The sequence below is a fragment of the Alosa sapidissima genome, chromosome 1, assembly GCF_018492685.1.
Source record: "Alosa sapidissima isolate fAloSap1 chromosome 1, fAloSap1.pri, whole genome shotgun sequence".
Lineage (NCBI taxonomy): Eukaryota > Metazoa > Chordata > Actinopteri > Clupeiformes > Clupeidae > Alosa > Alosa sapidissima.
Genome location: NC_055957.1, coordinates 7,796,022 through 7,811,455, shown reverse-complemented (window position 1 = coordinate 7,811,455; position 15,434 = coordinate 7,796,022). Strand labels below are relative to the sequence as shown.

At 40.3% G+C, this 15,434-nt stretch overlaps 1 protein-coding gene across 1 annotated transcript; it reads left to right on the top strand.

Annotated features, from left to right (window-relative positions):
* Positions 1 to 1,060: 1,060 nt before the first annotated feature.
* Positions 1,061 to 14,294, top strand: abce1 (ATP-binding cassette, sub-family E (OABP), member 1). Its single transcript, XM_042081751.1, has 18 exons — positions 1,061 to 1,213; positions 2,491 to 2,651; positions 4,746 to 4,831; positions 4,936 to 5,033; positions 5,397 to 5,514; positions 5,748 to 5,885; positions 5,982 to 6,051; positions 6,177 to 6,273; positions 6,755 to 6,844; positions 6,968 to 7,089; positions 9,815 to 10,036; positions 10,150 to 10,209; positions 10,302 to 10,360; positions 11,478 to 11,588; positions 11,831 to 11,973; positions 12,069 to 12,191; positions 13,569 to 13,680; positions 13,924 to 14,294. Exons 2-18 carry the CDS (start codon positions 2,549 to 2,551, stop codon positions 13,969 to 13,971), a joined length of 1,800 nt encoding a protein of 599 aa, XP_041937685.1. The 5' UTR covers positions 1,061 to 1,213; positions 2,491 to 2,548; the 3' UTR covers positions 13,972 to 14,294.
* The last annotated feature ends 1,140 nt before the right edge of the window (positions 14,295 to 15,434 follow it).

The window sequence follows — 15,434 nt, the reverse complement described above, 5'->3', positions numbered from 1 at the left end:
GACATATTCATGCACAAGCCGACTAATATACAATAACCTATATGATAGGCTACTGGAAGACATTAAAGATAATTAGTTAATGTAGCTATAATGTTCCAAAATGTACCAGCAATGTAGTATAGATAATGTATGTAATAAAATATTTCCAGCAACAGCCCTGTTTATTTTGTGTTGTTTCAGTTGTCCTACAGTGATAACTGGTATAAATTACATTAATGTCTAAGACAATCTGGGTATTTTAACTCTTTACACATAGGCTTCAGTAATTTTTGGTGCTGCTGTCAATTGTAGCCTATTGAATAATTTGAAATAATACTTTGTATTCAAGCAGAAACTCTTCTTTAATAATTGCTTGTTAGCCTACTTGAATATGGAGATCATGTGCTCCATGGCTATCTCTGATCAGTCAGAGTGATAGCCAATGAGGCCTACATCACTTTCAGTGCTCCATGACAGTTGAAAATATATGCATAGTTAGAGGGTAATGCAAAGATTTTGTATTTAATTAGGTGTGCCCGACCGATTTGAGGGCCACTTGGGCCAAATATGCCAGGGCCGATTTTTGGTCCCAGTCCGCCCCTGGCTGGCATAAAAGCAAAGAGGGGGAGTGAGGGTGTGTTTGTGTGTGTTTTTTATTGTACAGAAGCACATAGATACAGTCCATCTGATCAATAAGTATGTGCCTGGACACAATTTTATACACTGACATTTTCACACCCATTAATTTCTAATGACCGGTCATTTTTGACAGGAAATAGATATGGGTGTTCTAGCCTCCTGGTAGTCAGATTAAGTTGACACTATTTTTGAAAGAAAATAATTGTCAATCGGTCACATTCACAAATCGGATCGCGAACACAAGAGGAGGATTAAAATACGTTTTTGTGCGGGCGGGGTCATCAGCTCTGCTTGCCTAGAATAAAAGGTCACTTACCATAATGCAACCCATAGATAGTAAAGATGCCTACCTGAAATAAAACACCGATCCTACTGGATGCAACCATAGATGCAACAAGTGCATTTTCTTCACGGGAAATTACGTCAGGTGACAGCGCCTACGGTTTGACGTCGACGTTTACGTACGGCACGCCATATTTCCTCCCCGGCTTTTTCGCTGTTCAGGGAGAGCACCACGTTGCTCTGTAATTGTTGCATTTTTAGCCAAGCTTATAACAGATAAGGTCATCTAGAGGAGTCTATACGTTTGTTTGTGGTAAGTATGAACAGAATCAGAAAACGATGGCTAATTGTAAATCTCCCAATGAGTACATGGATTAATTTGTAGGCTATATTGCCATGTCGGTGTCGTAGTTACCATGACGTGGTGGTGCTAGCGTTAGCTTAATCAAGGGAACGTTGCTAGATGATGTTATCTTGATTCATTAACTAGCATATAGGCTACACCAACCAGATTAGCTAACTAGCGTTACTTTTCAGACTGTGGACATACGAGATTTGTTCAGGCTCTGGTTCTTGTCGAGTTTTTCAACGACATAATGTTCAACATAATACGTTGTCTGACTTGTGTCTATGAGAGTTTGACAGCATGTTAAGTGTGCCGTTAGAATGATAAATTCACGGCTAACGTTAAAAGTTAATGCCGATTCAAATCTACGTGAAGGAGGGTATTGTAGTTTGTCATGTGTGAGTTCAAAGACCGGCTTCAACAATGCCAGTCTGTCGTTAGATGTCATGTCCACGGGCATAGCTAACGCTATCAAATCTACGATGGCCACCTAGCCAGCTATGATTGCGCAGACATTAACATAACGCTAACGTTAGTCAAGCCAAGTCAGTTATCCTCGTCCATTTGCTGGAACGCCTCAATGTATGATATTGTTTGTCCTTAGTTAACAAATTCTGATGGATATGGTAATTACTATGTTATTTACGGACTACTCTTTAAAAAAAATCTAACGTCAGAAGGGTGACTGCTTGTAGGCAGCAAGCTAGCACGGTGTAGCTAGTTATCCCAGCTAGCACTGTTAGCTGTGGTTGGTTAACATTACTACACCGTAATGTTAGCCATAGCCAGGGAGGCAGGGAATCGAGTTATCTGAGCCGAGTGGTAAAAGAGTTGTCTCTGATTAAATTAATGTTGGACAAGCCAATAACGTTAAGCATATCATCTGAACAGTGATATCCTGATAGCTATTTAGCTCAGTGCTCATGCCTTATCTGACTAGCAACACTAGAAAAACGGACGATTAACTAACTAACCAGATGTTAATGATTTAGAAACGATTAGCTGCTAGTCGTTAAAGATACATGCCTCAAATTAACGTTATCGGTTAAGGGATGTTTAAGGGACTTATTTTCCCAATAATGATCGGCGTTCTGTACATTATCCCTTACATGTTCTCTAGGTAACTTAGACGTGTTTGCGGATTTCCTCTAGGTCAAGGCTGTTTTTAATTAGGGGTGGTCTTGAGTATAAAGCTTACTGAATGTCTCATGAATCCATTGTTTAAGAAATGTGTATCTTCACAGAGGTCCCTATTCGGGCAAAGGAGTCTGCTCTGCTCTGTTTTGGAAAAAGGCAGGCAGAATGTCGGAAAAACCGACTCGAATCGCCATTGTTAACCATGACAAGTGCAAGCCAAAGAAATGCCGACAGGAGTGCAAAAAGAGCTGCCCAGTTGTCCGAATGGGTAAGTCAAAACAAGAAGGCCTATTGATTCCTCAGAAATTAGCCCTGCTGATTTAGGCTATTGTTTTCTTTCTTTTAGGGCAAATCTAACGTTCTGTAGACTGAACCAGACTGTTTGTTATGCAGTACTACGTTGTTTACTTGGTTTTTATGGGACTCTATGTTGCAATTTAGCTTGTATGTTATTCTTCAGGTGTAATAGTGATGGGCGGTATACCGGTGTATATTTTCTTTATGATAGGGATTTTTAATATACCGCCATATCGGTGTATTTAATTTCACAAGGTTTGCAACACTTCGCCGCGTGACACTGTTTCAGACGGGACTCTTTTCAATGTTGCGCTCCTAAACACACACGCATGGTGCGACTGCAAGGCGTGGTGAGGGTAAACACAAAACACCTTAAGTTTTTCCCCTGAAGTATGACTCTTAAGGCTTAATTTCTCCTTAGGTAAGGGATTGTTGCACAGAATTCCTGAAATTGTTTCTTTTGATAAGGAAAAACATTAAGGGATACTATATTGATCTTATCATTCATCTCACCTTTAAGAATATTCGCTGAAATTATCCAGGTAGCAAGTAAAGCATGTTAAACACATGAATTGAACAATACTATCTGGCTAGTTAGAAATGAACCTGATTGTCATCAGTGCACAAAAACGAACTACTTTGTTAATGTTTTGTCTAGCGCATGGGTTCCCAAAGTGGGGGTCGGGGGACACCGAGGGGTGGGTCGCGAAATGATTTCCATAAATCAAATAAATTTGGGAAAAATAAAAGAGCTGTCACTTGACCGCACTTTATAGACAGATTTTAATTCCAAGATGCTTGCTGAGTTCTGGATTTCAGTCGAGAGGGAATATCCACAGCTATTCAAGGCCGCGATGGACGTACTGACGCCATTTGGCTCCACATACCTGTGCGAAAAGACTTTCTCTGCACTGACATATATTAAAAACAAATACAGATCGCGTCTAAATGTGGAGGATGATCTCCTTGTGGCTGTCTCCACAATTAAACCAAGAATGGACTTGCTGTGTTCCGCGCATAGCGCGCATCCATCTCATTAGATGAGATTAATGCTGAAACATAGTTGGCAAAATGTAAATTTGCGCAGCAACAATGTACATATGTTTACAACAGTTTGTGGATATTACCCTGACTGAGATATTCTTCTGTTAAAATGGAAATTAAAGTAATGTTTCAAAGTTAAGTTTGCACGACAGCAATAATGTGCACTCATGTTAACATGGATATTATTTTTTGACTAAGGTATTCTGCTTTTATCATATAGTAAATTTCTATATGTAAAATCATAACGGGCTGCTCTGTTCTTTTGTGTTGTCGTTTAGCCCGTGTTTGGATAAGCCTAGTGCGTATGGCCGGTGCGCACATTTTATTTTATTTTTTGAGTCACATCCAGGGATGGTGGGGGTCGCCAGTCTCTGGCACGGTTATTTTGGGGGTCGTGGGTTGAAAAGTTTGGGAACCCCTGGCCTAGCGAACCGAACCAAAGCTCATGGCAAGCTAACAAGGCATTCACATGAAGTTAATGCTAACCTACCACTAACATCATGTAAACCACACAATAACAATAAGGCATGTTTCTGATAGGCCTATTTGACAGAGTAAGCATATTAACAGAGATGTTTTATTTTCAATTGTATAATTTTCAAAAAAGTATAATTATTGCAAGTTGCACTACTTTTTGTATTGGTTTTATACAAGATGTTAGTGAAATTTGCACATCTTTGCATTCTGATTCCTCACTTTATTAGAATCATGAGAGAATCGTTATAATTAATTTTCTGGTGCCATGCAAACCTGCATTACCACTAGTGTGGAGTCATTCTACATCATGACCGTAAACCATCCACAGTCAATGTGCTGCAGCAATTCCTTTCTCAACCTGTAGAAAATGCTGTGAACATCTGATTATGCATGGAAAAAAAATACCGTCATATAGCGTGAAACCGTTTTTTGAAAAATACTGTGATACACATTTTGGTCATACCGCCAAGCATTAAGGTGTAACTCATTTTTGATTAAAAACTTGTATCTACCAGTTAAGTGACCATATGTTTTTATTTTCTAGGTAAACTATGCATAGAGGTGACCAGTCAGTCCAAAATTGTGTGGATTTCTGAATCTCTCTGCATTGGCTGTGGTATTTGCATCAAGGTATACCATTGATCTTTTTACTATCTTTCTATGTAAAAGCATTTTCGACCCTTGCTGTATTCGTCTAATTTTGTGACTTGTGCTTTGTTGTGTAACTTATTTAGAAATGTCCTTTCGGGGCCTTGTCAATTGTTAATCTGCCAAGCAACCTTGAAAAAGAGACAACCCACAGATACTGTGCCAACTCATTCAAGTTGCATCGGTGAGTTAACTTTTGCTAACTATTGTGTGTTAGTGCATCCCAGTTTCATGTCAGCAGTAGATCATGCAGTTTATTCCCTGTGATGGTGGTTCAACCTATGGTCCAATTCCTTATCATTGAATATTATCCTTAACCTACTAAATTAGCCTGTGACATGTGATTAGACATGTGAACTTACTATGTTAGGAAAGTTTGCTGATGGTGCTGCCGGTCTCATCTTATGGAAGTTTGAGCTCACTATTCCGCAACTTGCTGTTTCATGTGGAAATAGACACACAGAACTTTACTGTGATTCATGTTACATTGTTGTTAATTTCATATGTGGAAAAGATTTCAGGTTATGTACTAATGATTCTGGTACAGATTGCCTATACCTAGACCAGGCGAAGTCTTGGGACTGGTTGGCACCAATGGTATCGGGAAGTCAACTGCACTCAAGATCCTCGCTGGGAAACAGAAGCCCAACCTGGGGAAATTTGATGTGAGTTCAAGTTTTGATCACCCACATGGCTTTCCTGACTGAATTACAAACTGACCTTCATTAACTTGAATGTGTTATTAAGCAAAGTTGTTGGGTGTTATTTTGTTTCTGTATGTAAAACTAGTATCCACTTTGTGTAAGAAAGTACCTTCATAGAATAAAATTCTCACTTGCTACCGTAGCTGTATGGTAAGGGATATGTCTTATTTGAAGGCTGAATTGTTATCCTATAGGCCCCACCAGATTGGCAAGAAATCCTGACCTATTTCAGAGGGTCTGAGCTTCAGAACTACTTCACCAAGATCCTGGAGGATGACCTGAAGGCTATTGTGAAACCCCAGTATGTCGACCAGATTCCCAAGACCGTCAAGGTTAGTTGAGAGGCATCACATGAATTTTCCTCTATATTTTAAGGATGTCGGTACGCTTTACCGCAGTTTGTGTCCTATGGTTATTTTTTCCATTAGGGGACTGTTGGTGCTATTCTGAGCAGAAAGGACGACACTAAAACAGAGACTGTTGTCTGTGCCCAGCTCGGTATGTGTGATTAAGTCTCTCTTTACGTTTTGTAAGCGTTGGCTATCTATTTGACATGGTCGTGCTGATTGGTTATGTGGCTGCTTGTTAGCATAGCTTCTGTTATGATTTTTTTTTTTTTTTAGATCTGACCCATCTGAGGGGGAGAAATGTGGAGGATCTGTCTGGAGGGGAACTCCAGCGCTTTGCCTGCGCTGTGGTGTGCATCCAGAGAGCAGACATGTGAGTGGTGGCCACATGCTCATTTGCTTCCTGTTGTGTGGAACTCCAGGGACATCAAACACACATGCATATCGTCCCCTTAAAATAAGGTTCTATCTGCCATTTTGTCAAAATTGAGTTACTCAGATTCTTATTCTGTGACGCCTTAAGAAGGTGAGTTAAGGTGTTTCTCTGTGTATCTAAAGAGGTTTGTTCCGCTTATCAGTATAACTCTGGTATTATTAGGCTATGAAGCTCAATATCTCAGAACTACTCAAAACGTAGATAGAACCTTATAATTCCAAGGGGAAGAAATATGTATTATTATATTATATTATATTACATTATTGAGTGAGAACATTGAATGAATGGAGTAGGGTGGATGGTCAGTTTAGCATGTGATGTATGGACAAGCAAGGCATGGCTATACAAATTATTGTGTGCACGTCCACTCACTAAACTTGGCTCTGGGGTGATATGTTTTTCTTTGTATTTTCATCAGTTTTATGTTTGACGAGCCATCCAGTTACCTGGACGTGAAGCAGCGTTTAAAAGCTGCCATCACCATTCGTTCTCTCATCACTCCAGACAGGTAAGGCTGTGTGTTGTCTGTGTATGTGTCTGTGTGTGTTTGTAAGTTCCATTTGCACCATCATTTGGCAAGCCATCTGAGTGCAGTTTTATGACCATAGCATTGACTTGTTTCTGATCCCAGGTACATCATTGTAGTGGAGCATGACCTGAGTGTGCTGGACTACCTGTCAGACTTCATCTGCTGCCTTTATGGAGTGCCCAGTGCGTATGGGGTTGTCACCATGCCTTTCAGTGTCAGGGAAGGTTAGTCCATCTTCCTTGTAGTTCTTCAAGCTTTATTTCTTACACCAATATGAATTGGAATATTGTTTCCAAATGTTCACCTGCAGCCGGTTGCACCAGTAGAACGTAAGGTCGATCGTAAGTTTAGGTGTGAGGTGTGTCTTAAACCTTATGTTGAAACTAGTTTTAAACTAGCACTGCATTCTTTTTCTGTTGCACCATTGCTACTTAAAGGGATGTTCCGGAGCAAAAACAACCTAGGGTCTATTTCCAAAAGCTAACAGGTTCAAACAGTTGTTTGAGAGCATAATTACGTTAATTGGTGCAGTTTTGAGCATGACGGTCCTTTGCATTAACACCAAATTGTCTAACAATGCAAGTGCAAAGGGCAAAGACACACGTCAAAAACAAACTCTATTTTCCACCACTGACGATGTTCAAAATAGAATGACACTTCTGTGTTTGTGTGGTGAGGTTCTCTACAGACAAATCAAAGTATTGTAAACGTTTTAAGTCTTTCGTAGGTTATAACAATGTTATTTTCCGAAGTGTGTCTTTTATCCTACCGTAGCTGTCTTTCTTTCACGGCCACCTCAAAGTAAAGGTTTAACAAGTCGATTGACGAATGCAACGCAAACCTATGTCCATGAACGCGAAAGGAGAATAGCCGACCCTCCTCTCGCGTTCGTTGACGGTTGTTTGTGCTCCATTTGTTAATCAACTTGTTAGGCCTTTCCTTCAATTTGTTTGTAGAGAACCTCAGCTATTAAATCAAAATATTGTCTTATAGAATGACTTTTTTTACCGTTGACAACCAATCAATATCATTGTTTAATGATATTGGAAGCGTCACAGAATCACAGCACTTTGCATGTTGGTAACGTTCGCTGTAACATTGTATGCTACAGCAACATTTAGGTTTGACTTCCTCCACATTTACGTTGTTGTTAGGGCTGAAACGATTCATCGAGTTACTCGAATAACTCGATTACAAAAATTACTCGAGGCAAAAACCCTACCTCGATGCCTCGTTAAATTCCTATGACGCGCACTATACGCGCAGGGATCTGATTGTTCCACACGGTCCGTTGTTCAGGAAGCACACCACTAGCGAGTGAATCGTGATACATTCTGAATTTAGCTGGCACGATGGCGGAGTCAAGATATCCATAAATGGCAGAGAATGTCAAGTAAACTTTTCAACTAAAGTTTTGTGATCATTACATACTCAAAAAGGAAAAGAAAAAGCATCTGAACCTAAATGTCCACTCCATGCTGTTTCACCAAGCGTCAATAAAGTAGGCTAGGCTATTTATCAATCTATCTACGTAGCCTATAGCCTACATTGATGTTGGTTGATTTTAATCACATACTGTATTTGTAGCGATGTTGTGATGGCTTGTTTAGCTTTGATGTTTTTAAGTAGGTAAACTTATTCACATTCAATTGCAAGACAGTATGCCTAAAAAAAGAACCCCTCACACACATGCATGCACCCTCATCTTTCCTCACGCACCGCACGCGTGCACACACACACACACACACAGGTTGCTAAGTTACCATAGCAAATAGGCTCACCCCAGAAATTATTTTTTAGTAGCCTAATGGTAAAATTATTTGTTAGTAGCCTAATGGTAAATGCTGCAGGTGTAGAAATCTACATAAAACAGATATTTATGTTGATGTCAGGTCTAGATTACAGCATGAAACTTGTTGTAGGCTACATATGAATACATTAAATTGCTTTCCCTCTTCTCCCTCCCAGCACTTCACAACATAGTATGGACAGCTTTGTTTGCCCAGCTAAGTCATGCACAAGAGGCTGCAATTTTAGAGAGCATTTTGAACATTATTTAATTGATAGCACTGGCACTTAAAAACACTAAATGGGTAAATTGCAATATATGGGCTTAGTTTTGTAGCCTAATGTTGGAGTTAGAATAAATACCTCTGTGCCAATTGCTTGATCATTTTACAGCCATGTCATTTTCGTTATGCATTATGTGTTTTGGTTGTTTAAAAATGCAAAAAACAAATTATCCGATTAATCGATCGATAAAGTGCTAGATTAATCAATTACAAAAAGAATCGATAGCTGCAGCCCTAGTTGTTGTATGGAATAAAATAACACTGTATTTTTAATAACAGACTTTATTGCTTTGGGAATATTTCAGCCACCACTGTTTGCCTATCGTAGGCTACTGCAGTGGATATGTAGTGAAGGTAACGGTAACACTCTATATTTCTAAGAAGTTATGGCTAATGAAATCTCTGATAACAGATCAATCAACAGCAATGAAATGTGTGCTTTGTGTGATAATGAGGTAGATGTTTGGTATTTGTACTGCTAGGTCCAGACGATTTCTAGTGAATACAAACGTGATTCAAACACTGTTCAAGTAAATTAAATGTATAATCGGTCACGTATGTAACTCTTCTCGACCTATACTTTGTTAAATTGAACATTCCCACCATTAAATTAGAAAACCATGTAAACAACTTACTTACAAGGGACCTTACACCTAGGGAGAGGAAGATGTACAATTTAAGTCATAACTTAGTGTTACTTTGAAACTTTTTTGTGGTGCAACCCATAAAATTGTAGTAGCTCATAAACTCGTAGACGACGTAGTGCCAGTTTACGTTAGAACTAAACTAAGATGGAACCTGCGTTCAACTGGTGCAACCGGCTGCTGCTGTATGCCAGCATCAAAGAGGCTTAATTATCTGAAATCTGTTTAATCAGGAATCAACATCTTCTTGGACGGGTATGTTCCTACTGAGAATCTTCGCTTCCGGGAGACGTCGCTGGTTTTCAAAGTTGCAGAGACTGCCAATGAGGAGGAGATAAAGAAGATGTGCCGCTACCAGTACCCCAACATGAGGAAGGCCATGGGCGACTTTGAACTGGCCATCGTGGAGGGGGAGTTCACTGACTCTGAGATCATGGTCATGCTGGGAGAGAATGGTGAGTGAGTAGTCCGAGCAGTAGAAAGGAAAATGTTAAAATGGGAAGGTAGGCAATGGGTCTGGCACTGTAACAAATGAAAGTTCTCACTAATTTTTTTGTTCGGATTTTAGGAACTGGCAAGACCACATTTATCAGAATGCTGGCTGGCCGACTAAAGCCAGATGAAGGAGGTGAGATATTTTAGATATTTTCGAAAGATGGTGTTTCAGGGAAGATAAGCTGACATGAACCTGATATTAAATCCACTCTGTCTGACTTACAGGTGATGTACCCCTCCTGAATGTCAGCTACAAACCTCAGAAGATCAGCCCAAAATTCAAAGTGAGTCTGATCTGACAGTAACTACAGACCAAACACGTTTCACTTGTGCCCCATACAGTCCTGCTGTATTTCCAGTGAATGTCAGTGTTCCATACAGTGCTGCTTTAAAGTATGTGAACCTCTTGAACAGTTTGGAGGTTTCTGTTTTATCATGAATAGTGTTTAAATATGAACTGCCAGGTGTGTATATTTTATCAAATGCATGGACTTGTTTAAAGGGAATTCCGTGAGAAGCCTAAAATTTCATGAAACATGGAATTAATGTATATACAAAAGTAAGTGAACCCCCAGCTACATTGGTAAAGACAAGTAGGTAATTGATTAAAGGTGCTCTAAGCGATGCTGGGTAACGTCACTTCTGTTGACTTTCAAACAAAACAGAGAGCTAGCACGCTTCTTCCTCCCCCTCCCTCCCGTGCTGCTCCCGTGCAATTGAAACTCTCCTAAACGCGCATCTCGTCTGTGATTTGCTGGAACAGTTTGTTAGGTTTTTATGGGCTAGGTTTGCCCAGGTTGTTTTTGTTGCCGTTCTTGGAGCCTGGGCTGTCCAGAGATCGCGTTTTTTTACAGTGATTCAGGACACAGACGGCTGGTTAGGTGATGTTTGCAGTAAGTGACATAAAATGTTTCAGCCTAAAAAACGTGTGGCATTGCTTAGAGTGCCTTTAATGTAAAACATATTTGGGTGCTGAAATAATCAATTAAGCTTACTAATCAAACAGACTTCCGTTGGAAAGGGTTTGAGCAGCCATGATTAAAAGAGAGAAAATCCACCAAACCACTGTAGTGCCAAGGCATACACACAGGAAACGGCAGTGCCAAGAGAAGAGGAGATATCCGAGGACCTAAGGAAGAGAGTAGTGTCTGGGGAAAGCTATAAGACCCTCTCTAAAAGATTCCAGCTCCATTTATCCACTGTAAGACCAATTATTTGCAAATGGAGGGCCTTCATCACAACACCATGACCTGACCATGTCGAATGGTTTACAAACTTTCAAGCAGCACTGTAGATGTGTTTTTGAACTGAAGTGATTGAAAGACTTGATATTAAGGTCTAAAATAGTTCAACTGATCTGTTGTGTTTGCATTGTGTGTGTGTGTGTTTGTGTTCTTTTAGGGAAGTGTGCGTGCCCTTATGCACGAGAAGATCAGAGATGCTTATATGCATCCTCAGTTTGTCACGGATGTCATGAAGCCCATGCAGATTGAGAGCATCATCGACCAGGATGTAAGTGACCCAACTTTTGAAATGATTCTTCCATTCTGTTATGTGTTTGCTCAATGGCATAGGTGCAGGGGTAGTTCAGGGCGTTCTCCAGACCTGGTTCTCCATACGTTTGAAACGGGCTTTAGTTTCATACCAAGTGTTAATCAAGTCCATTTCCCCTCACATATATTTTGGTTAAAGAACCCAAGTTACTAAGTATCTGATTAGTATTTTATAGTGCATATGTTGTTGTGTGTTTGCAGGTCCAGAACTTGTCTGGAGGAGAGTTGCAGAGAGTAGCCCTGGCCCTGTGTCTGGGCAAACCTGCTGATGTCTATCTGATCGACGAGCCCTCTGCCTACCTAGACTCCGAGCAGCGTCTCATGGCTGCTAGGGTCGTCAAAAGGTGAACTGCCAGAAGAAACCTCAAGAAGAGCCTTTAAGGGTTTTGCGCTTTCTTAAATTGTTGTACTTACATTTGCACTGATATTTACTCTCCAGGTTTATTCTCCATGCTAAGAAAACAGCATTTGTTGTGGAACACGACTTCATCATGGCAACCTATCTGGCTGACCGAGTCATTGTGTTTGATGGAATCCCATCAAGAAGCACAACTGCAAACACGTGAGTACATCTACAGTCACAAATGAGTAAAACTGAAAGGCTGGCTGTCTAGTTGTGCGTGAGGCCTGAACTCCGTGAAACTGAGCGTGAATCTTGAAAATTGGCTTTCAGAAAAGGGGAAAAGAAATGGCTTGTAATGCTTGCATCAAAAAGACCCCAATACAACTTTATCCTGACCAGCAGCCAAACAACGGATACCCTCTCTGCGCTGAATTACTGAAGCTAAGCAGGTGTGGGATTGGTTAGCACTTGGGTGGGAGACCTTCTTGGAAAACTAAGTTGATGCTGGACAGGGTTTACGTTGTCTTTACCAGACTTTTACCAGTAACATTTTATAATGTCTGACAAATTATAATCTCTCCGGTTACCATGTATAATGAAAATAATTCCCTCCAAACATTTTAGCAAATATGTGGTAAATACAAACTTTATACACTACCCTTTTATTTTGAACGAATATTCATTTTTGATTGAAAGTTAGACTTGCCTACGGTGCATCTAGTTCTGATTCATGTTCTCAGGGAATATGTAGCCTAGGTCTAAAGCTGAAGGGTGAGTGTGACGAAATTTGATTTTATTTGGAAAAATGGCCTAATCATGTCATTCTACTGTGTGTGTGTAATATATATATATATATATATATATATATATATATATATATATATATATATATACACACACATATACAGTATACCCTGCCTACTGTTGTTTAAGGTTATCATAAACAGATGGACCTGATATTTGACCAGCATTTCACCAAATGGTCAGGGAAATTGAAAGCTTGCCGGTCACGCAGAGCGGCACCAATTCTTTCCAACTGAAATGCTGCTGCTCGAAGTACTGTTTTTGAGTTGCTATTAGGTGGCACTCTTCCCTCTGGCCAAAAGTCGATCCCAGTGCCCTAGTGCAGTGACGGTGACACTGTTATAGGAGATGCCGTCCTTTGGCCCTGACGATGTGACCATTAAAGATCCCATGGCAGGGATGGGGGGTTCCCCAGTGTGTGGTTAGCGTTGTATAGGGACATAAGGCGTAGGGGGATACAGCGCCTTGATAAGGGACTAAAAATGCAAGTTGTTGTTGTCATAATTGTTCTTATATGTTGGCAATTATTGGGGGGGTGGGGGGGGGGGTTACCTTAAAATACAACAGTCAAAACATGTAAAGGTAACAAAACTAAGAAATTCTTAGCCTGCATATAAGAACATTTAGGATAAAGTTGAACTACACTAGGTTAAATTAACTGTTTTGTATTAGACCTAAATACAGTTAGGTTACCAGTTTGACTAATTGAGCTGAAACCAATGTGATGTCAATCATGGTGCAAATGGAGGAAGTATGTGATTGGTTGTGATGTCTGAATTCTTGATCTTTTAGGCCACAGACTCTACTGGCTGGCATGAACAAGTTTCTCTCCTTGCTGGAGATCACTTTCAGAAGAGACCCCAACAACTTTCGACCAAGGATCAACAAACTCAATTCCATTAAGGTATGGGGGTGACACTTGACACGATGCTACATTGTAATATTGAAAGGGATATTTTAATTTTTTCTTGGCATTTAATCTGTATGTTTGGACAAAAGTCATTTTCCAATTGTACACTTTCGAGCACCTTGGTTGCACAGCTGAAGTACATTCATCTCAAACATTATGATGTTTTAAAACCTTGAAGTACTTTTCAAAATGGCATTTTTTAATACATTTTGTTCTCCTCCCCATTTTTACCTAAAGGACGTGGAGCAGAAGAAGTCCGGAAACTACTTCTTCCTTGATGACTAGCCACACATCCTTCCCCCATCGCTTTGGCCTGCCGTGCTATCCATCCCACTACAACCGTCTAGCGTAACATGTACAGCTTGGAGAAGAGAGGGGGTCGTAACCTGCTCCGCGGAGGGTCCAAGAAGGGGCACGGACCACAGACCTGCTGCTTCCGCTTCCAGCCTTCACGTGTTGGTGCTCGGCTGGGCCTCTGTCATCCCTCCAGGAGTACCAGCAGCTATATAAAAAAAAAAATGTGTTATTTTATCTTTCTGAATTATCATATTGATTCTTTTTTTTAAAGAAAGAATATTCCTCTCCTCAATAAATGCTAGCTGCCCCACCTCCTCTGCGTGGCTGTACGTGAGTGTATGTGAAAATGTAGAGGTTTGACCCCCAGAGAGCCATTTGGAAAAACCTACTTCACTCCGCTCCTGTCAGCTGAAGTATGATCAGGTTATGACCAGATCCCCACTTTCACCATGGTCAGCAAACCTTTGAAACTGACCCTAGACCAGTGGTCAGGGGCATGATGTATCAACGTCTAATCTCCACTTGTGATGGAGCATTGATATCATAACTGATTATTCACCCTCTATGCTCAGTCCATGCTCCTGGCTTCTTAACATTGATTACAGCCTTTCCCAGCTCCGTGATACAAAACGGTCCTAAGGTATTATGGCTAATAACTATATTAATTATAATGTTTATTACAGTTAATTCCTAGTGTCATTTCCATCTTTGTCACAAATGGAAGTGCACTGGCATTCAGAAAGGTTCCATTTTTTTTCGGTCACCATTAGCTTAGTGTGTATGAGTGTGTTTGTGTGTATGCAAGTACTAAACCTGGGTGGTAATTGTTGAAGCCTGGAGTGGAAATTGTATCCAAACAAATGAAATAAAACCATTTACATAGATTATTTTGAAGACTATTGGTCTTGCTCTCTAAAAATGATACACTTTGGGTGTGTGAATATCTTTAATTGTTAATTGGCTCTAACTACACCTACATGTGAATATCTTTAATTGTTAATTGGCTCTAACTACACCTACATGTAAATGTCAGGCACCTGTTGGTATTGTAACGATTTGACAGCGACACACACACAGTTGTCCAATCAAAAGGTTCATTAGCTGAACGAGAGCAGGGACTTAGACCAAGACCCAGAATACAACACACACTACACATACAGGGGAGGACGCAGCCCCCCACACAAAAAGGATCACACACGAGGGAGAACTAAAAGGGAAACATGTTACAATAAAGACGCTAACTTTACACTCAGAACTAAGGAGAATTAACAACATAAACCCCCCAAACGTTCGCTCTCGTATCCCAGCATGCCTTTCGCGGGAGAACGCTAACACTGTCTTTTTGCGCCGACGCTACAGTATTAATGTTCCGGTCAATGTAAGTAGTTGAAAGACATTCTACATGATACAGTAGCCTATTGACGTAATATAATATGGTATATTGCAATCAG